Genomic DNA, 21,757 nt, shown 5'->3' with positions numbered 1-21,757 from the left:
TTTTGCGTGGGAAAGTTGCCAAAGACACTCATATGTATTTCTTGACAAAGCAGCAAATACAAGAGCTTTTATTAGTGGGTCATATGATCAATCACCATTGTATGTACATTTTATGGATTATATCTTTAAGGTGATTAATGCACAGTAGCTGTGCTTTGAGTAATGGTACAAACACATTTTTGATAGTATATGTGCCAAATATCTATTGGCCAACACCTTAATTGCACTGCCCCTGACAATTAGAGGCACAATGTGCATGGACAAGACATCGCTGCTCTGTACTTTTGGGAACTTTGACATCTTGTGAAGAGATTTCTGTCAAAGATGAAAAATTTCCGTTTTAAACATTTGTGATGATATTAATCTGTTTACAAGTATTTGAAAGGCCCGTGTGTAAGTTATCTGACTTCTCTACGACCTCAGAGAAGCTGCAGTCCATAAAATGATGAGCTGAACTGTCGTTCATTTAAAAAAAAATTGATATGGCATATTAATTACCACAACTGAATCATGTATCAAAGGATACAATTCATTTTTAATTTTGCTTTGCAGCAGTTTCCACACAACAGACGCAGCAGCAGACAGACTGAGAGCAAAACAAAGACGCAAACAGCCGCTTGGGAGGTGAGAGGCAGTGCAATAGAGGAAACACAGGAGGGGGGCACAGTGCAGTTATAATGAGAGGTTTGTGTGTGTGTGTGTGTGTGTGTGTGTGTGTGTGTGTGTGTGTGTGTGTGTGTGTGTGTGTGTGTGTGTGTGTGTGTGTGTGTGTGTGTGTGTGTGTGCGTGTGCGTGTGTGTACATGCGTGCATGCGTGTTTTGTGCTATACATCATTGCACCAGTGCCTGTTGTGATTGCCTGACCCAGGGTTTCAGCGTATTACCACCTTAACAGCTTTATGGCTGGATTTATTCGTTGAGTGCACACACGAGGCTCAAACACACACACGGGTATAGAGACACACACACACACACACACACACACACACACACACACACACACACACACACACACACACACACACACACACACACACACACAGACATACACATGTTTACACTCTGACTCACTGCACTTTTGCGCTCACCGCTGGGTGAAAGTGTCTCTCTGTCAAATGTATGCAGGTTGAAAATGAATTTTAAAATGCGATAAACAATTTCACCAGGGCTCATCCATTCTGCAGAGACATGATTTGGCCACACAGTGTTTTTGTTTTTCACCGGCAAACTCAGACACTCTCCAGACTTCATATTTTATAATTGGGGTCTCAAACTCAATGCAGTTATTTTGGTAATTTACATTTTAGGCAATTAATTTAGGCATTTGTGGTTCGATCGCTAACTCCATTGACTTTCTTGGCAAAGTTCTGTGTGTTTAGCCTGAACACACCCATACTGTCTGGAAAACTGGGCTGAGACAAAAAAAAATTGCAGGACAATTATGCTGGGAGTAAATGAGAGAAATATGACCTGAGAAGAAAAAACTGTGTTATTGTTTTAATGGATGAAATCAACAACTACTATATTTGCCTCCTCTTTAGACCGTATCTGTCCATTTATCCTGTCATTAAAACACATTTTTCACTCTGAGTTTACCACTCTGAATATCTCCTACATCATAATCCCCCCAAATCTTTCCCATAATATCTCAGGGAGGCCTGTTTTTCTCCAAACCCACAGAAAACTTGGGGTTACCAAACTCCAATGAAAACTAATTATCAGTACATAGTAAGCAGGGTGGAATCTTTCACAAACTGGTCAGAAAAGCACTTTCAAGTACCTTAATAAGAATGAACCCTGACGTCGACTTGATGTTAAAGCTATAGTGAATATGACGGAAACATCGTGAACTAGACAATCCATTGGTACCTCCATTACATGCTAGTGTGTCAAGTGGGCTATATAATGCTCCAAAGCTAGACTACAAGACCTTTTGGCAAGGGAAAAACTGGCATGACCATTTTCAAAGCGGTCCCTTTCAAAGCGGTCCCTTTCAAAGCTGAACCTCTGAGCTAAAGATATCTGAATGAAAATGTGTTCTATGGGTACCCACATGTGTCCCATTTAGAGACATGCCCACTTTATGTCAATCTTAGACAGTATGGGGCAAAAAACATGCATTTTTTTTCATGCAGTACAAATATGTCATTTTGGCCTATTCGGAAATGGTGTATTGAATATTTCTGCATACTGGGGGTCCCTAAACAGTCTCAAATCACATACTGTAAAGTGGGTTTGATTGGAAAGCTGAGACTCTTATGGAGTTGAATGAGCCCAACTCTATTCATGTGTGACAATGTTAGTCCCCATAGCAGTATTTCATTGTAGTGAAACCATTTCTTTTCACCACACTATAAAATGAGCTTGTGTGACCTCTACGATAATCACAGCCTCGTGAAAATTTAAAACCACAAACTAGAGACCTGGAGCATTTAGAGCATGGGTGTCAAAGTCAAGGCCCGCGGGCCAGATTCGGCCCGCCAATGAATTATCTTGGCCCCCGGGATGACATTTGATTAGTATTAGAACCGGCCCGCACGCCACAGCCGCCTGCTGGTGTTTTTCACGCAAAAAAACTACATTACCCACAATGCAACGGTAGCCCGCGAACTCACTGTAGCGCCGCAAGTGGGCCGCCCCGTCTTCAATATTCTTAAGCATTCAGGGCAGATGTCAACGTTCAGCACCCCCCCTAATAATGGCTAAAGGGAAGGTGGACGATGAGAACAGGGTGTTTTAAGCTGGGTGGGAGGCAGAGCACATGTTCACGGAGGTAAAAGGCAAAGCTGTGTGTCTTTATCTTGATATTAAGGAACACATTTTATTTTTGAAGGACATTTTCTTTTTTGCTGTTTGCCTGTTGAAAATGTTTTCCTTGAAATAACTAAAGTCATAAGAAAATCTTGCTTTATTCATGTAATGTACAGGACATGTGTTTTCTCTTTGAAGGAAGTTTGTTTTTGTCTGTGAGCCTGTTGAAAAATGTTTCCACCTGAAATTACTGCTGGAGCCATACAAAAATATTGGATTATTTATTTAATTATTAAATAAAATACGGTACACTGTGTTAGGTCTTGGTTCAATAGGTTATATGCAATCATTTTAATATGTTTTAATAAACATTGAACCAGTCCGGCCCTCGGCTTGTAGCAAATTTGTTTTTTTGGCCCTCTGATGTATTTGACTTTGACATCCCTGATTTAGAGGATGGATGGCTTTCCAAGGTATATTGATAATAAGGGTTCCTGAGCAGTTTCCAGGGCACAAGCGCTCGTTATACAATCGCAGGGAAATCTCCAAATGTCAAAAAATGTATATGCCTAATAACAGCATGGCTTTTTCTACAGTGTTCCTCGAGGTCTGGGTGTCTTACTGTGGTATTTTGGGGGTGTTTTTGATAACTCTTTCATATTCTCAAGTGGTAAGAAAATGGTTCAATTTAGCACCAAATCTGTGCAACAAATGTTATGAACTAAAAAAATGTTTGTAACAACTTATGAGACCTAGTATAGCATGGTATAATGTTTTAAGCCCATATAAACTTTCACAATTAATTGAAATTAATTAATCGTTTAATTTATCATTATTTATATTGTATCACTACAAGGACCTGACTGTGCTGAGCTGCATCTGAAATTAATCTTCAGATTCTTAGCTTTCAGATGATGTATACTCTTAGTAGCATCTAGGGTTGACCTGCTCTCTCACCATGAACATCCTGTCCCCCACCCTGTCCCCCCTTAAAAAAGGGGTCCACTGCTCAACATCATCCCAGTGACATCCTAAAAGAAGTCACGACGAGTCCAATGGTTTTAAAACATGCCCTTGAGAGGGAGAATGTTTTGAAAGACTCATTATCCACGCATTCTGGCCACAAAGCTGACCAGTCATCCACAGCCCTCAATAGCAAATCAGCAAAATTACAACAGCCAAGCCCTTCACTCATCAGCACCTCCTTCTAACGTTCTCCCTTCCTCATGCTCCAGCAGACTGTCCTTTAACAGGCTCCTTTATCACTTGGCTCTGGTCACATCCCTACAGTGGTTAGCTCTGGTCTCATTGTCTCCGTTTTCTCATTATAGCCTTCTTCCATCTCTCTGTTCTATGTTTTGCTTTTTCTGTCCTTTTCTATGAGTTAAGAGACACCTCCTTGGGACTACGCCATGGTAGTACAACAAAAGGGCACATTCACAATGATTCAGCTTTTGCCACGGTACCTGTGCCTCTTTTGTATTAATGCTAAATATTAATTATTACAAGGTAGACAGAAGGGCAATATTAAAGCCATTTAGTCCAATAGGCAACAAGTCCTCACGACAAAATGCATTGCTACAAGACAAACTGAGATCCTTTACTTAAGTAAAAGTAGCCATATATGTAAAACTACTCCTTTGCAAGTAAAGGTCAAGCATGCATAAGTACAACCTTTATCAGCAAGATATACTTAAAGTATTAAAAGTAAATGCAGAAGAATGAACCCTGGTGCTGTGTATTATATCATTGGCTCATTGATTAGCTGGTCAATATGGAGCTAATTCATACTGGTGAGGACTTCACTTTGTTACAGTTTGTCACATTTCAAAAGTTAATGAGTAAAAAATTACAGAAAAACAGCTATGCTGAAGCACAGTGGCTACTTGAGCAAGTGTTATCGGTTACTTTACATCATCACGGAAATGACAAAACCAGACTGCAATGCCAATGATCAAGGTCTGGTTAGGTTTAGACAAATAAGCTATTAACCTATACCTATTAAGGGTATGAACACATAACTACCACGGTAGAATAAAAACCAGTGCAGACTATTGGTACAACTACAACACAGAACAACAGCCCCTCTACCATCCACCCAGCTGCTGGGATGGGATACTCAGAATACTGAGATACAACATTTAGAGAAAAGAAAATGATGTTTTGCAAACACATAAAATGCTTGAATCCGCCTAAACGCACGCTAATACTCTCTCTTACTCAGTGCAAATACCATTTTCAAAGTACGCCACATTAAATAGCCTTGTTTTTTTTGTTAAGACCTCCTCAAACTTAAGTACTGCCTCTTGGATACACTTCTTCTTTTAATGGAACAAATATGGTGTCACCCATGTGAAGTCGATTTATTTATACACTCATGTCCATTACTGGGCACTCCCCTTGGCTCTCTCCCAGTTTGAGAATGTGATTGGCATGAAGCCACATGACCAGCACCCAGTGTGGGTGCCCCATTGGCTCATATGAATGTGCATGTACACGACTGGTTGTCTTTTTTAACCTTTTAAAAATCTTTTGCTTCATTCAAATGTGATTTAGCTGTTCTTTGTGATGTGTTTTATGATGACCCTGATGAAGGCTACAAGACAAAATGCATTGGTCTGACAATTAAGTTGACATTACACTACAAGTGTTGCTGGAGTTTTGACCTCTTGTGTGAGTGTAACAGTGCAGGCTGTACTCATTCATTGCACATATAACTACACAAAGTAATGGGCTGTAATTTGTGTGCAATCCACGTATTTATGATATACTATATATACTTTTTTATCCTTAACGGGACTATCACACATCACTGTCTCACGGCATTAAATAGAATGTCACATAAGATATCATACGTTTCCATCATATTTTAAAAGACATCATATGAATTGTTGTGCATATGTTTTTGTAAAATATCAGCCAATCAGAGGACTGGGCAGGTCATTATAGATTTTGCAAACACTATAATAAAATGTAATGCTTGAATTGCTCTAATACAATTGCTCTTTTTCATTTCCATTGAAGAAGAAAAAATCCAAGAAGACCAAAGTGATTGGTCAAGTGAGTCTCAGTGTCTTGCTCCAGGACGCTTCAGCAGGACGGACGCTTGCCAACATCTGTCCTGCTGATTGGAGGCATACGCATGTCACTTCTTAGAAACTTCAAGACAAACTCTGAATCTCTTCTGACAGTGTGACCTGCATGTGCTGAAGACAGCCAGCCAGATTTCAGAAATATCTCCCAAACAATCCTTTAATTGTACTATACAGCTTCACACATTATTGTTTGATTAACTGGAGAAAATGGGCCAAGAGCTGCTAGCAATCGTTGTGTTATGATTTCTAAGTGTTGTATAACAATGGAGTCCTAACATCCACCTCTATCTTCCTCCACTTCCTCTCATCCTCCCTTTGAAGGTGAGGAGATCCGGTAATGACAGAGTTTTAAAAAAGAGCCCGCATGGCCTGACTCTTAACACCCGATAGGCTGGCCGATGACACCAAGCACACACACTGTGCACCTCTCTTCCTCTCCATTTCCCTCTCTCACACACACACACACACACACACACACACACACACACACACACACACACACACACACACACACACACACACACACACACACACACACACACACACACACACACACACACACACACACACACACACACACACACACACACACACACACACACACACACACACACACACACACACACACACACACACACACACACACACACACACACACACACACGCAGACACACACCCCTGTGCTCTGCACTAGAATTAGCCGTTGGCTGCACTCCAGTCAGATCCGCTCAATATTCCACCCTTCCAAAAAAAACACCCTCTCTCTTCTCATATTCACTGGAGGCCACACATTGCCACAGTCATAGTTGTGTCACAGCAATCAATCACCCATCAATGTGAAATGGCTACACCAATACAGAGAAAACACAACTAATTCCTCCCAAACTCCTCCCTCAATATCCTCTGACATCTGTATTTAGAAATCTCCATCCTGCTGCCTGACCTCCATCCAGACCTTTCCCTCTCTCCTTCTCTATCCCTATGTCCATTGCTCCCTCATGGTTACATACAGACATCCTACCCATTGTCACCTCTCTGTGATTCAGTCACTTGATTCATTACCCAGCTGGTGACCTTCTCACACATGCTGATGTCAGCAGACAGACACACACAAGCCCATTTACACATGCAAGAATTTACACTTACGTTGGACTCACGCATGTACATGCACATGCATAAACCGTAGACTGTATATAAAGATGGATAACACCGCTCCACTTCCTCCCCCTACACAAGTGTGAAGCCAAAACATCAGCGTAATCAAGTCTACCTACATTGCGTACTTTAAGGTTTTAGTTTGGTCCATGTCCCATCCTCTAACATGGAGGGGGCGAGAACTATACTGCAAGATGCTTTGGCTTCACTTTCAGGGAGCAGTTAAGCCATCCATCGTAAGTCTGTACACACGATCGGCATAAACACCACTGTGCTACACAACTGAACACACAGACCAGAGGTCCTATTCACAAATCTCGCTAATCTTAACTTGCTGATTTAGGAATAACTCTTAAAAATAAGGGGCATTTCACTCCTAATTTTAGGACTCCGACCTTTTAGGATAAGTGTTATTCACAAAGCATTTAGCGCTAGAAATATCTCCTAAATCTATAAAAACATAGGAGTCCTCAAGACGTCACTAAGAGTAAATCAAGAACGATCTCACATGACTGCTGCAGTCAACATTTTGGAGAGATTAAATGATAGTGAGCTTTTAAAAAGGCATCGCCTTAATGGAGATGGCATTATGAACGTGGTAGAGTTGGTCAGGGATGCCATCACATCACCAACCAATAAAAACCACCAATATCACTGCAGATTAAAGTTGTTACAACTCTCCGCTATTTGGCCACGGGAAAAATGCAGCTGTGCAACGCAGACGATCTTAGCGTATCTCGGCTGTCAGTCAGGAGGATTTTGCACCAGACGATAAACGCTCTATCCACAGGCTACATAGTGCCGCAGTTCATTCGCTTCCCCATTGAAGTGTTTCTATCATAAATTCACTTTAGGGACTCATTCCCTCTCAGCCAATCACTGTGGGCATAGAAGGTATGAACATGATGTCATTCATAGCAAAAAGGTTAACCCCGCCCTCTAGTCTTAGTCCCTCCCACTCCTTAGTAAAAGTTGCTCTCAGAGGCTTTGTAAATAGGTTTTAAGAAATGAATCTTAACTAGGAACTTTTAGCCTTCTTTGGGAGTACTCTTAGCGTTAAGATAAAATGTTTTGAAAATACGATTTCATATTCATTCATATTTTTATTCTGTATATGATTGACAGTGTTGTATTAGGTCACTCTGTAAGAAATCCCTGTGGTGTGGTGTGATTGGTTACTAATCCCAGTACTCCATTCAAATTGAAGGGTCAGCTTGTTTTGAGTTTAAGTGTGGATTGATATAAAATGTGTTAGCTTAGCGTAGGAGCTGAAGGTTATGGGGAGATGATTAGCTTTTACCAAAAGAGGAGGATTGTGCCATTCACTGAAATTAAAATTAAATGTTACCTATTAGTTAATCTAAAAATCATCTTGTTTTGTTCACTGTTGCAGCTTTATCGTGAGGACAAGACTTCTGTAGTGCTGCGTGCATTCAGCATGGCTAATGTTAAGATAGCTGCTGGTCAGTAAATGCCCCTAAAATGTAAGCAGGCTGCTTGCTTAACCACAATATCTCGTTTTCAATCTGTAATGGAAATAATTTCCCTTGCTGCTAAAGTCTTTTTTTTTACACTGTAATCTTAGGCTTTCACCTGCTATTTTATCTCTGGAATTGGATGATTCTTGCCGAAATGCACACTGGGAGTCGTAGTTAACTTCTACCCTAAACGTTTTATATACACAGGCTTGTTCCTAAGACTTTTTTAAAGAACCGCATTTTTTTCTGTTTATTGTACTGATATTTCAACCAGGAGTTTCATGCCATAGAAAGCTGCAAACATCATTAGAATCATCTAATTCACTGTTAATCACCACATCTATCATCCACCCATTAACTGTCACTCCCTTCTATGTCCAATATCATCCATCCATCCACCTTTCTCACTTCATACCTGGAGTTGGTCATGTCAGTCTGTCCTCCCTGACTCTTCTCTAGCCCGAGCTTGGTGAAAATCCCGACCAACACCATGATGGCCACCACTCCACAGATAATATACACGATCATGTGGGTTCGATCCTTGTCCGGTTCCTCTTGGACCTCTGTGACGGGTTCCGCCGGCCGCCCAGTGTTTGCCCAGACCGGTGTGTCATAGTTGGAACAGGAAGTTTGGTCCAAACTGTGGATTTTGAACTGGCAGCAGAAGCGGTAGAAGCAGGAGCCACAACAGAACAGGTAAATACCTGCGTTACAGTTGAAAGGCGGGTCCCACTGGCCCATGACATCATAGTAACCCCAGCAACGGTTACCGTTTGATGGAGCCGTTTTGTCCTCCGCCTCTGGTGTGGGTGTTGCCAGTGCTGCCTCTGGTATCATAGATGGCTCTGTGGTCTCGTTGTTGGTAGAGACCTGGGCCAAAGCCTGACCTGAGGGCCAAGAGTTCAGTCCACCCAGACAGGTCAAACCCAGGAGAATTGCCAGGGAGAAGCTTAACAAGACTGGATGCACGGAGGTGGCCATCTTGGACTTACTCCAGAATCTTGTAGTAGCTCAGTGCTGATGTGTACTTTTTAATAATAGTAATGCTCCTAGGTTTAAAAAAAAACAACAACAAAGAAATATAAAGTTAATCATCCTTCTTGTCCAGAACACTGAATGAATCTGCTTTTTAGGGATTAAAAATCATTGCGATAACAGTTTTGATAAATATAGAGGGGTTAATGCATGCCTGGACAAAAAGCAAAGATCATTTAATTAGCTTTGTAGGAGTTATTACTGCACACAGTTACAGAAGACTAAACTGTTGTCAGGGGACAGAGGAACAAGTGAGTGAAAGAAATCAATCCCACATCACAACAGGAGTGAATAAGCACCTTGTGAGCAGGCAGACACTCACATGCACAGTCCCTGGCAGTTTACTGTGTGTGTGTGTGTGTAGGTGTTTATTTAGCAAAGCCTACATATTCCAAAATTCAGGAAATGTCACCTTTCACAAAGCCATATGTCATCATCAGACAGCAGAGGCGGTTGTAGACAAATCCAAATCCGGTGGATTGGAGGGAATCTAGTTTAAGAAGGTGTTTCCTACGAATGAACTTGCCTCCGGCATTTCCTGCAATGAGCTCCCCTGTTGAGTGGATGAATAATCCGTGATAAGTGAGAACTCTTGATTCCTGACGGCGCTAGCAGAAAAGGCAGATTCCTCTCAAACTTGAAGATAGTCACAGGCTTCCACATGAAAGGCTTTTCATTCTGGAGACGGATTCATATTCCTGAGTGGATACCAACTCTAATGCTCAACACTCAAGTCAAATCGGTTCTGATGTCGAGGCAAGAATCTGACCAGAGTTCAGTGTGTTCCTCTGGAGTGTCTGTCTCCTCCACTTCTCCCTCTCAGAGCTTAACTTGCATCTATCATCCTCCTGCTCTAAGTGTCACTGTTCAAAAGAAGCTTTTTTATTTTTGTCGTGGGCATCTTTTTTGTTGCCACCTCGGTCGACTTTGGTGAACGTTACCTCCCCCCTTGTGATGTGCAGATCCAGTCTTTTTGAGTGATATTAAGAATTGAGCTTTAATTTTGTAAAGATTGTCAAATTTCCAGCCAGAGACACAACAGGTAACAGCAGCTGTGCAATAAATCTTTAAATCATTACTCCAGGCTCTCGTCAAGCTGAACTCCTTTGATGATTACAGTCCAAAAGCTCTCGCACCTGAGGTGTGTTTTCTCTCCTGCATGCTCACACACACACACACACACACACACACACTCTCTCTCTCTCTCTCTCTCTCTCTCTCTCTCTCTCACACACACACACACACACACACACAAACAGCTAAATCCCCCCTGGTGACAGTGCTCTGTCAGTGTTTGTAGCTTTTAAGCGACTCACAAGGAGTCCAGTGGCTTTTTGTTCTTGCTGTGTGCGGGGCTCCTGTTGCTGTTGCTGGGTGGAACCCCTCCTCTCTGTGGATCCCAGGGTCTCTTACAGACTCAGGACACCAGCTGGGTGCTGTGTCTGTCAGCGTGCTCGGTCCTGCCCTACAAGTGCTAAGACTAAGGCGAGAGGAGGAGAAAAAGAGAGGGGAGGGGGTTTGATGTTGTGATACTGAATCTCTGATCTTAATGTCTTAGCGTCGCTGCATCCAAGACTCGAGAGAAGCCATGAAAAGACATGTTGGAATTACTTGGCCAGAGTGGAATGTCCCACACAACGGATCATGGCTGTGATGGTTTGGTCTCTCCTTCCTTCGTTTGCTTTTGCCTCAGTTTTTGATTATGTCTCTTTGTTTACACTCTGATCAAAATCTCCTATCCTCTCTTTGATATTTTTGCCTCTTTCTCTCCTGCACAACTTACCTCACCCTTTTCTCTCAGCCCGAGTCGGGCTGTACGGGCTTTTGTCGTTGCTGAGGGAATATCAGCGTGGGGTCAGAGAGCCTGTGGACTGCCCTCTGCACTTTCAGTGTCGCACTTGTGCAAGCCTCACCGGAATAATACTCCCCCAGCCCATACGGACGACAGAGACAAGTGGAGATGCGACAGCTAAACAGCCGTGTGGCAATGAGGGCAGAGCAAAAAAAAAAAATCCTGTTTTCAAAAGAAGCCCCCTCGGAAATGAAGGACTATCTGCAGCAGAAGCTCTTTGTTGTTCAACAACTCAGTTCCCTTTTTTCCAAATAATACATTTTTTAGTTTTTTTCCCCCTCTGGGCAAAAAAAAAAACCAAACCAAAAAAAATCTCAAAGCATTAATATGCAACAGTTTTTAGGCAAATGCTGCATATTGTCTCCCAATTTTTTTATGCAATGGATTTTGTTGTCAATTCAGTCCTTGTCCGGCTGCAGCTTCTTTGAAAACAGGCATAATGTGATATATATGTATAGGAATTTTATATATATATCATATGTATGTGTTTTCACTGGTAATCTGCTTGTGGGATGCTCCAAACAGAAGTGGGAAGAGATAGGAGAAGCAATCAAATGCTTTTTTTGTTTATTCCATCCTCTCCCTTTGTTGTTGCTTCTTCATCATCAGTGTGTATTCCCTTATTTCCTCGCTGCCTCAGTGTGTCTGTATCCCGTCCGCTGGTGATGCTCTAGCTGCTGCTGCTGCTGTTCTCTGCCAGGACTGGATGACAATGTCTCTCACACACATTCTCTCTCTTTTTTCTTTCACTCCTCCCTCTCCAACTCACTCCTCCCCTCCCTCTCGATCTCTCTCTCTCTCTCTCTCTCTCTCTCTCTCTCTCTCACACACACACACACACAGACACACACACACACACTTATGTCTTTTGTGCCTAAATGAGCGCGGCTCTTGCTGCCTCTGACTCTCCCTTTCACTCCCCTCTTCTCTCTCTCATTATGTGTCACTGACACTCTCTTCTCCCAGTTTTGTCCCACGTTTTTCTTTTGTCTTTTCTTTTTTCGCTCCCGGCTGTCAAACTCACTCCTTGTCTTTCTCCCTTCGTATTTACTATACTCCTGATGTTAATGTTTTGTTATCCTTTGATCTCCATATAACTCCTGTCCGTCAAACCTTTGCATGTGCATGTGTGATGCATGTTTTTATGTTTTTTTATGTACGTGTGTGGTGTTTGTGTCTGCGCCTAAATTACTGCGCTAATACCTCCGCACAATCTTGTCTTTGTGGGAGCATGCCTGGAACATGTGTGATGCTGCAGTCTATAAGGGCTGATTTAGGGGAAGAGAGAGGGATGGAGAGAAGGAGGGAAGGAGGAAGTGAGATAAACAGAGAGGAAGAGGGAGGCAGGAAGAGAGGGAGGGGAGGAGAGAAGAGGACAGCGGAGTGGCTGCCAAAGAGAGAGCTTGACAGAGAGGAGCAGGGGAGGGAAAGAGGAGAGGAATTATCACAGGAAAGGGAGGGGGATTAAGAAACATGGGGAAAGCAACTGGAATAGGAACTGACTGAGGGATAGCGGAGGAAGTGGGGAAGAGATAGAGATAGGAAGGGTGTGCAGACAGGTAGAAGGACAAAAAAAGGAAAGCTATCTGAAAGGAAAGGACATATTTGACCTGGAGAGGAAGAGAGAGGGAATAGTCTTCAGAGAGAATGAAAAGGAAACAGCCAAGAACCCAGAAAATACCCAGGAAACCGACTGAAGAGAGAGACGGAGAACCAAACGTATTGAATTTTGAACAATTCCAGATACAATGCTGAATGTGGACTAGATTGTGAAGACGAAGAAGTAATGCCTTTGGGTCTGACCATGAACCGGTCAAACCTCATCGGAAGAAAAAGGCAGCAAGGGAAACGCTGCTTAATATTTGATTCTGTTTTTAAGTGGCTAACATTATATTCATCTTAAATATTCATTTTTCAAACTTTTTTTTCAACATAAAAGTTTAAAGGCTGTTCTTTAATTTTCCCTCTCCTTTTTATCTTTTTGTCTTTTTTTTCATCATACACTCACACACACACACAGTCTCTCATGCATTTGAGCCACACGTCTTTTTTTCCTTTGGAGCTGTTATTTTTGCTCCAAGTACCCTTAGCTCATCTTCTCTTGCTGTTTGTACTCTGTCCAACCCTCTCGGCCTAAATTCGCTTAAAATCTCTGGCAGAGTGCATCAGGAGTTATGTCAAGAAATACACACACACACACACGCACGCACTCACGTACGCACACACACACACACACACACACACACACACACACACAGTAACAAAATGCACACAAATATCACATGCCGACACACACTCCCATGACTTCACGCTACAGTTCTGTGATGTCTCACAAATCAGCTAATCCTCCTCGTTCCTGCAGTCTGACATTAAAGAGTCCACAGCGTATTTTCTCTAATGGAAAAGGAGGTCATTAATTTAGGAATAGAAATCAAAGTTGCTGTGAATAAAGATCGGTTTACCACCATCAGACACGCAGGACGCAGAGAGCAAAGGCTGTTGGCTGAAAATAAAAATGGGAAGCATAGAGGGATGAGATGGATGGAGAGGGGGAGTCCTAGGGGAGAGATGGAGGGAAGAGAGTCCAGACTGAATGGAAGATCCGTCTTTTTTTCCATTCTCTGTTTCTGTTGTGTTCTTTTTTGCTGTCTTTCTCCTGCTTATATTATAGTTCCATATATACGAGGGTAATATGCTGGGTTCACACCAAATGCTAAGCAAAGATTTCATAAAGATGGGCTGCCCAGGTTAGCACGCTGTGTATAGATGCTAGCGTGCACACTCCCACCTGCACAAAATGATGCCGACTGGTTTTCAGCAACGATGTCATTGATTATGCTGACTAATCGCAGCAGCCCTATAGGCCTACTGAACTTGCTAAGCAACATGTTGGCCTGAACATACAGTTTACAACCCTGAAGATAAATACATGTCATCATTCAAATTTCAATGAGAAAAGTCATTTATTTCCTTGTATGTCGTTAAGAGGAATATCACACAAGTTAAATATAAGAAAACCTAATTTCCTGTTCTCTCGACGTCTGGCATGACATTTTGCAACTGCTGCAGCCCAGCTCTATTTGGCTCATACGCCTATAAACACCTGGATTTTTTTTAATGCAATTAATTTGCATTTGTTTCATGAGCACTTCCACACACAACATGAATATTACAAGCATGCAGGCTATGTTTTTTTTCTTATAGAGGGTGATTCTTCAGAGCTTTAAACATACATCATCCTCATACACCCATGTACCAGATGGCAAACTGTATTACTGTATTACTCTTTTCAACCATGACAAAGGCAGTGCATACACATCCACTCTTTCCGCTCTTACCTTTCAAAATAAAAGCCTGAGCCACAAATTACACAGCTAACTGTTTACGATAAGAAACTCAAGCACACGCAAAGCATTTTTATTAAAAGGAAGCTTAACAAAATAGCTTACAGTAGCTCAGTGTAAGCTTTTCCTGCTTCGGCCCCCTGACTGTAGTTCGATCTCATGCCCTGTGAATCTAAATTGTAAAATTTACATGAAATCTATTCAAAATCGATTTTTTTACCCAGCTCTAAATATTGATAATGTAAAATAAATACATTTATCTATGTTTATCCTGATGCCTTCACTCACATGGCAAGATATACGGTTAATTCATTCAACAGTAGTACTGGATCGGTATTGGGTATCGGCCGATACACTCAGGTATCAGTATCGGATTGGATCGGAAAACTCAATCGGTGCATATCTGTCTTTTCATTTATATATTTATGAAATCTACTCTGCAGCCCAGGAACAAGACACAGGACACCTCCCGTTGGTCTTGTGGAGCTGCAGCAATTATTTGTGTTTGTGTTAACTACTGTAGCTTATGGTTAAGCCTGGGCAAAAGGAGGACTCAAATGCTGTCAGGGAACAGTAAATGCAGGCTTTATTTCTGACACATTGTTTCACCTTAAGACAGAGCGATAAACAAACAGGCTACAAAACTCTAAGCTCGTCATTTCGGACAAGGGAATAAACACAGAAAACAAAAGTGGCAAGAACACCACACAAACCAACTGAAAATCACTCCAGAGGGAGGAAAAGACAACAGGCGATTACTACACTGATCTGAATTACTATTTATGAAAAGTTATACAAAAGAATATCGCTCACAATGAGGAGAAATCAAAAGGCAAAAAAAAACAAAAACCCATGCTGCACAGAGCTAAAGAAACTACAAATCAAAAACACTCCAAGAGGAGGAAAAACAAGGGCACAATGAAAATAAACTAGCTACTCGAGCTGACCTAAAAACTTTAAGAAACAAAAAAATCCCTCTTCTTCAGAGTCAAACAAAGAAACAAATATAAGCACAGTAATACTTAGAATCAAGAGGAGGCTGTGGTAATGGCGGGCGGTAGACGACGAGCCAATGTACTCTGGCAACAAGACAGGGGAAGACGTGGACGATATACACACGAGGGAGGAGGACACAGGTGGACACATCAGGTAATAAGGGAACACAGCAGACCGTTGACACAAGAGGAAGGTCAAGCGATCTGAAACGAGAGGGAGATTACTTTTTCAAAATAAAACATAGATTTCACAAGACGAAAAACCCAAGACAGGACACCTCCTATGCACATTCACTTAATATGTTCACTGCTAAACTATCTCTCCTCTTCTCTGATTTCTCTCTCGTCCGTTCACACCGCATCTACCTTCAGTCAATCCCCCCTTGTTTCATCAGCATCCCCAAAAAGGAGCTGTGTCCCGAATCCTGTGCTGATATATTCCAACCTTTTATTTAAAAACACGAAAAAAAACATGCATGGCTGCAGCTGTGACTAAGTTTGATTTCCATGTTGTTTATTTGAGAGAGAAGAGAAGATGAAATTAACCAGTGCAACATCAGTCAAGCAAACAAATGTGGTAAAAAACGGATGAGATGTTATTGAGCGTAGACCTTGCTGAATGTCTGGACACGGAACTTAAAACCATCTACGCCTCAGTGCGTTGCAGAGACAAATGTAACACGAAGTATGATTGTTGCTGTAGAAAAAGTAATGATTAAGAGCCGAGATATTCTAAACAGATTAATGTATTTGTGGTTTATCCGTGATCTTGACAACAGTGTAAAAATATGTATTGTGTTTCAATGTGACCCTGAGATAATACAACAATATTTGATTCAATCTGGTGACAGGTTAATGGGGAGGAGAGGGGATCCTGCAGATTACCGCAACAATTCTGATGATGTTCATATCCAGAAAATTAACTCCTATTTGTTTACTTCTCTAATACATATGATTTACTTTGACACCTTTAACTGTACAAAGTGGCTGTATTCTCTCTCCTCTGTCCATCTGTTCTTTCCTTCCAGCTCTCTGTCTTTACCTTTTCTTTCCACTTCCATCCTCTCGCAAAAACCTCTTCCCTTTCACTGATACTTTGCTCCTTTCTTTTATTCCATGCCCTTCTTTTCTCCTGCATTTCTCCTTCTTCACATCTTTCAACTCTCTTCGTCACTTCCGCCTTGATTAAATGTGACAGAAAGCACGTTTCCTCAAAGGCAACCTCATTCTCTCTCTTCATCTCAGTCACCTGCTGCCTCCTCTGCCTCTTTACCTTGACTTTGTCCTCCCCTCGGTCTTTCGCCATATCTCACCTCATCTTCCCACCCTCTCATCAAATTGTCTCTCAAATTCCAGTGTATGTACGACGCCTGTCACGCCACGCCCGTCACTCCGCGCCCGTCACTCCCACTCTTTTTGTCTCGCTCTGTGGCACTTCCTTCCGCACGCCATAGCTACTCGTCACTCCTGTACTCTCTAACTGTCACTCAGTATAGATTAGTTCGGGGTTGCGATGAACACATCGCCAGCGGTTGCAGTTATGTGAGGGTAACTAAGACGAGGCCATGAGAGTATAAAAAGAAGGAGAGAGAGAGGGGAAAGATGGAGGAAATGAGGGAAAGGCCTTTAAAACAAGTAATTTAGGAGAAAGTGAAAATGCAATTAAATAGTTACTTTCTAAAATAACAAAGAGATCAAGGGATTAAGGGTATAGTTTGATGACATCTGCGGTTGTAGTGGTTTTTCTTTTTTTGATTCACTGCCCTGTTCAAACACCGCTCTCGAGCCAATGCCCTCCCACAACCTCGTCCTTGACTGCAAGGGCCAGACATCGTATACCTGCCATTGATTCGGAGCTGACACACACACACACACACACACACACACACACACACACACACACACACACACACACACACACACACACACACACACACACACACACACACACACACACACACACACACACACACACACACACACACACACACACACACACACACACACACACACACACACACACACACACACACACACACACACACACACACACACACACACACACACACACACACACACACACACACACACACACACACACACACACACACACACACACACACACACACACACACACACACACACACACACACACACACACACACACACACACAAATAAACCCTTTCACACATACCTGAGCACATAAAAAAAAATCACACAAACAAGGACAGTTTGCTTCCTAGACCGAGTTTAACAGCATGGAATTTAATGTTTATGCTCTATGGTGAAATTATGAATGTGCGTGTCTGCTGCTTTATTTTTATTGATATTATCTCCCTGACCATGACGCTGGTATTTTTCACTGCAAAGACCAAAGAACTGCATTGAAATGAAAAGTGCTGATGAGTCGTTAAGCTGGGCAAACACTGTACGAATTAAATTCATTCTTTGCTAATTTTAGAGTCAAGCTGAACTTCTGCCAAATTGGTTGTCATTTGACGTGCAGTTTGAGGGGGCTCACAATGCCTCTTTCATTGCCGGAACAATCACCTTTCTGGCTCTCCGAACTTTTGGCTTTGCAATTTGAGCAGATCTACAGTCCCACATGGCTGCTGTCAAAACATCTGTTATAAACGGTGATGAGCATTGTTTAACTAGAATACTAATTTCCATGGTGTGGCTAAAACTGTAGTCTTGAGACTGTTGTGATGGAACAGACTGTAAATCTACCCAGACATCTGCGGTGGATTTGCACAAAGTACTAATTCTCTTCTCTCATTTGTCAACATCATTGAGGACGTAGTTGTCTTGTTTGAATAAACTTTATTGGAATTGTAAATGGACAAAACCAACCGGGTGTTCAGTGTTTTCATTCAATCCGTTCTCATCTACACATACGGCTGCTTCGTGAGGAAGCTCTTGGCGTCACCTGTCAACACGCTTGTTAGCCCTACCTGTCAAACTTCTCCACTACTGTAACTGTTTTACTGATTGGAGAATTCATCGGTAATGTTGTGAATACAAACAAAACTATGTGGTCAGGATTATGAAGACTGTGGGCTGGGTTAAATTCAGTACATTTGTAGTGTAACAGTGTCGCATGGGACGCACAGATACCAACCCTTGTCTCCTGGGAGTCCTGTGTTTTTTTGACCCATCCACTGTGCCGGACCTCGTCCCAACACAGATTTTAACACTCTACTTCTGGAGACCTTGACCTGAGCATCTAAATATGCGGCGGATGGAGGCAGAGGGTCGTGACAAAACGGCGGTATTTGAAACATCCTGACAGCTCAGCTGATCTGTACCAAATGAGCATTTAAAGTGCAATTCTGCACGCTCTCATGCTTCTCTCGTGGCCAGGCACTTGGGCACGGGTTGGAATCCGAAAGAACACATTATTATAGGTGGTGCCTTAGAGGCTATGACAGTCATGACTAATCACATTTATTACTTCCACACCCTTTCATCACAGATCTCTTCCAGTCATGGAAGGGAATCCTGTCGAGTTTTCCTGAGAGAGAATTGTTTTTAAACTGTTTTGAACCCGTACAATCTCTGTCACATCGTGTTGCTCATCAAAGCCACACATCTGCCTGTATTATATAAAGAAAAAGTGGAGATCCAGACGCCATTTTGACCAGCCTCAATTAAAAAAAGATGACGCAGGCAGACATGACCCCAGTTACCCGGTGCTCAGGATGCAGACACCGCTTAAAAGGCATGAAGGGAGATTCCTGTGGGAGTTATAAGCGGAGCAAGGAGTTTTAAGTGATACACAGTTCAGTTGCTGTGTCAAATGTTCTCAATGCATCCACCTCCAACACATCTGTTTGATGTGCAGAAGAAACTGTAGAATCATTCGGTAAAACACATTTGCACATAAGCATGTGAGGTTCGGTCATTTGGTCATTTTTACAACCATCTGCAGAGTTTCCCCCAAGTGTACAGCGTTGTGGGGGGGGGGGTCAATGACAAAAGAATTTAAGGAAAGACTTTAGCGGATTGCCTGAATGTTCTTTTTAGCATGCCAGTTGGTGTTTAATCAAACAATTTAATGGTTCAAAGTTCATATTAAAGGTCAATGCCAACATGGATAAATGAATCAATGTTAAAAGGCGTTAAAAATCACCAGACAGAAGGAACACAATTATACAACAATAATCAGAGCCACAATGCAAACTCGGCTTAAATCAGTGGATCACACAATAAGCTACACTCGGCATCAAAAAATGTCTTTGAAATAATCAATGTCCAAAAGGTCCAAATAATGTTCCCCAACAGAAACAGACTAAAGTTAAATCAAAAATCAACAAAATGAAGAAAGAATTTCAGTTTGTTAAATTCTGTTTTAGTTGTTTTTTGCAGGAGTGAATCATCTCCTCAAACAAAATAATAAAGGATCTCTGATAAGTTTCAGATTAGTTTTTCCCCATTAGGAGTGAAGCATCTTCCCAAAAAATTTATTAAAAGACCTTTGAAAAAGTGAATCTCCAACGCTGTCGGTGTTTTCTGAGAATTATAAACGCGCAACCATGTAGAGACCGAATTGACATGTTGTCGTGTAAATAAGATAAATAACATAAGGCTGTTTAGTTTGTTTTGCTGAAAGGACAAAGGTATAGAGCTGTTCTATAGGAAATGGATCCTTAACTGACTCCTGTTGGGATCTGACGCTATTCAGAAAATAGCCTACAATTAAAAAAAATTAACTTGACTTTCAAGGGGGGCGGGGGTCCCCTTATATAATGGTTGGGGAAACACTGATCTGATGCTGGGTGCATAGAATGTAACCAGCATATCTGCCATGCATAATTGCATTGACAGTGTGAAACATCACTCCAGTTACAGTTAGAGACCACAGATGGAACAGATACCTGCCGACGTCAGATATCCAAATTTAGTTGGAGTATGCAGCCTCATCACGACATGCCGTCTAACGCTCAGTGTCCAAAAACAAATTCCTTTGACATAAACAATGCTACCGAAACTCCATTTTTTCAGCAAACCCTATACTGTACGTCTTCCACATACATATTTGTGTCTAATAGTATCTCAAACATTAAAGATACAAAAGGAAAAAGTTATCCAAAGTAGCACTGTCTCACTGGAGGTTTTAAAGCCATTTCTGGACTCTCATCATTGCAGCTCTTAAAATAAAAGTTTCATTGGTGGATGAATCCCCCCCATGCGGGCCAGCTGGGTCTAATTCCCGTCTGTGACACTTTTTGTACTGCGATCCCTCTTTGTCTGCAACCCTCTCAGCTTTCCCTCGTCTTCAATCAAAAGAAAGTACACAAAGAGCTCACCCTGCCTCTCCCTTGTGTCAGATAGAAAGAAAAAGCCTGCTGTGAAAGGAGAGCCCTGCTCTAACCTCTCTGTAAGACAATGTGGGTCAGGTTGATATAAAAAGAAGAAAATCTATTGGGTGTCTTGAATTTCCTGTTGTGTTTTATTATTGGAATGAATACATTTGGAGCGGTGCTCTACTCTGTATCTAGTGTAGTGTATGTACTATCCTCTATTTCCATAGTATCTCTCTTTCCACTATGTTCCTTTGTAAGACTACCCCAATCAATGACCACTGCTAATGTAAACCGATCTTTATTCACAGCAACTTTGATTTCTATCCATAAATTAATGACCTCCTTTCCATTAGAGAAAATGTGCTGTGGACTCGTTCATGTCAGACTGCAGGAAGGAGGAGGATTGGCTGATTTGTGGCACATGAGGGTCATGATTGATTGTCTATACTTGTGTCCATACTCTTCCCTCTTCTTTTCTTATCTGTCACTGCTTTGGTGTCTGCCATTGATGTGAATAGTTTGTGTATAAATGTTTGTGCCTTGTAACAGACATGGTGCACCTGCTCTATGTGCGCTGAGATAGGCTCCATCCCCATGCAACCCTGCAGAAGCAGGTACAGATGAGAGATAAGCATGAGTCAGCAGGGAGCGACCAATAAGCTAACCAGAAGGAACGAGCCACCAGGCCGGATAACTAGTCGTGCAGTCAGCCAGCAGTCGTTACGGGTGGTCAGGTCCATGTCAT

At 42.0% G+C, this 21,757-nt stretch overlaps 1 protein-coding gene across 1 annotated transcript in view; it reads right to left on the bottom strand.

Annotated features, from left to right (window-relative positions):
* Positions 1–9,460, bottom strand: part of LOC310959904 (protein shisa-8) — a gene marked incomplete at both ends in the record, with an annotated part of 103,278 nt that extends 93,818 nt beyond the window's left edge. The window contains one exon of the mRNA XM_083931429.1: positions 8,895–9,460. Within this exon, the coding sequence (XP_083787555.1) occupies positions 8,895–9,460 (566 nt within the window). The remainder of the gene's footprint in view (positions 1–8,894) is intronic.
* Between the last annotated feature and the right edge of the window lie 12,297 nt (positions 9,461–21,757).

The sequence above is a fragment of the Echiichthys vipera genome, assembly GCF_963691815.1.
Source record: "Echiichthys vipera genome assembly, chromosome: 17".
Lineage (NCBI taxonomy): Eukaryota > Metazoa > Chordata > Actinopteri > Perciformes > Trachinidae > Echiichthys > Echiichthys vipera.
The sequence above is the reverse complement of the archived record's forward strand: the minus strand, read 5'-3'. Positions and strand labels throughout refer to the sequence as shown.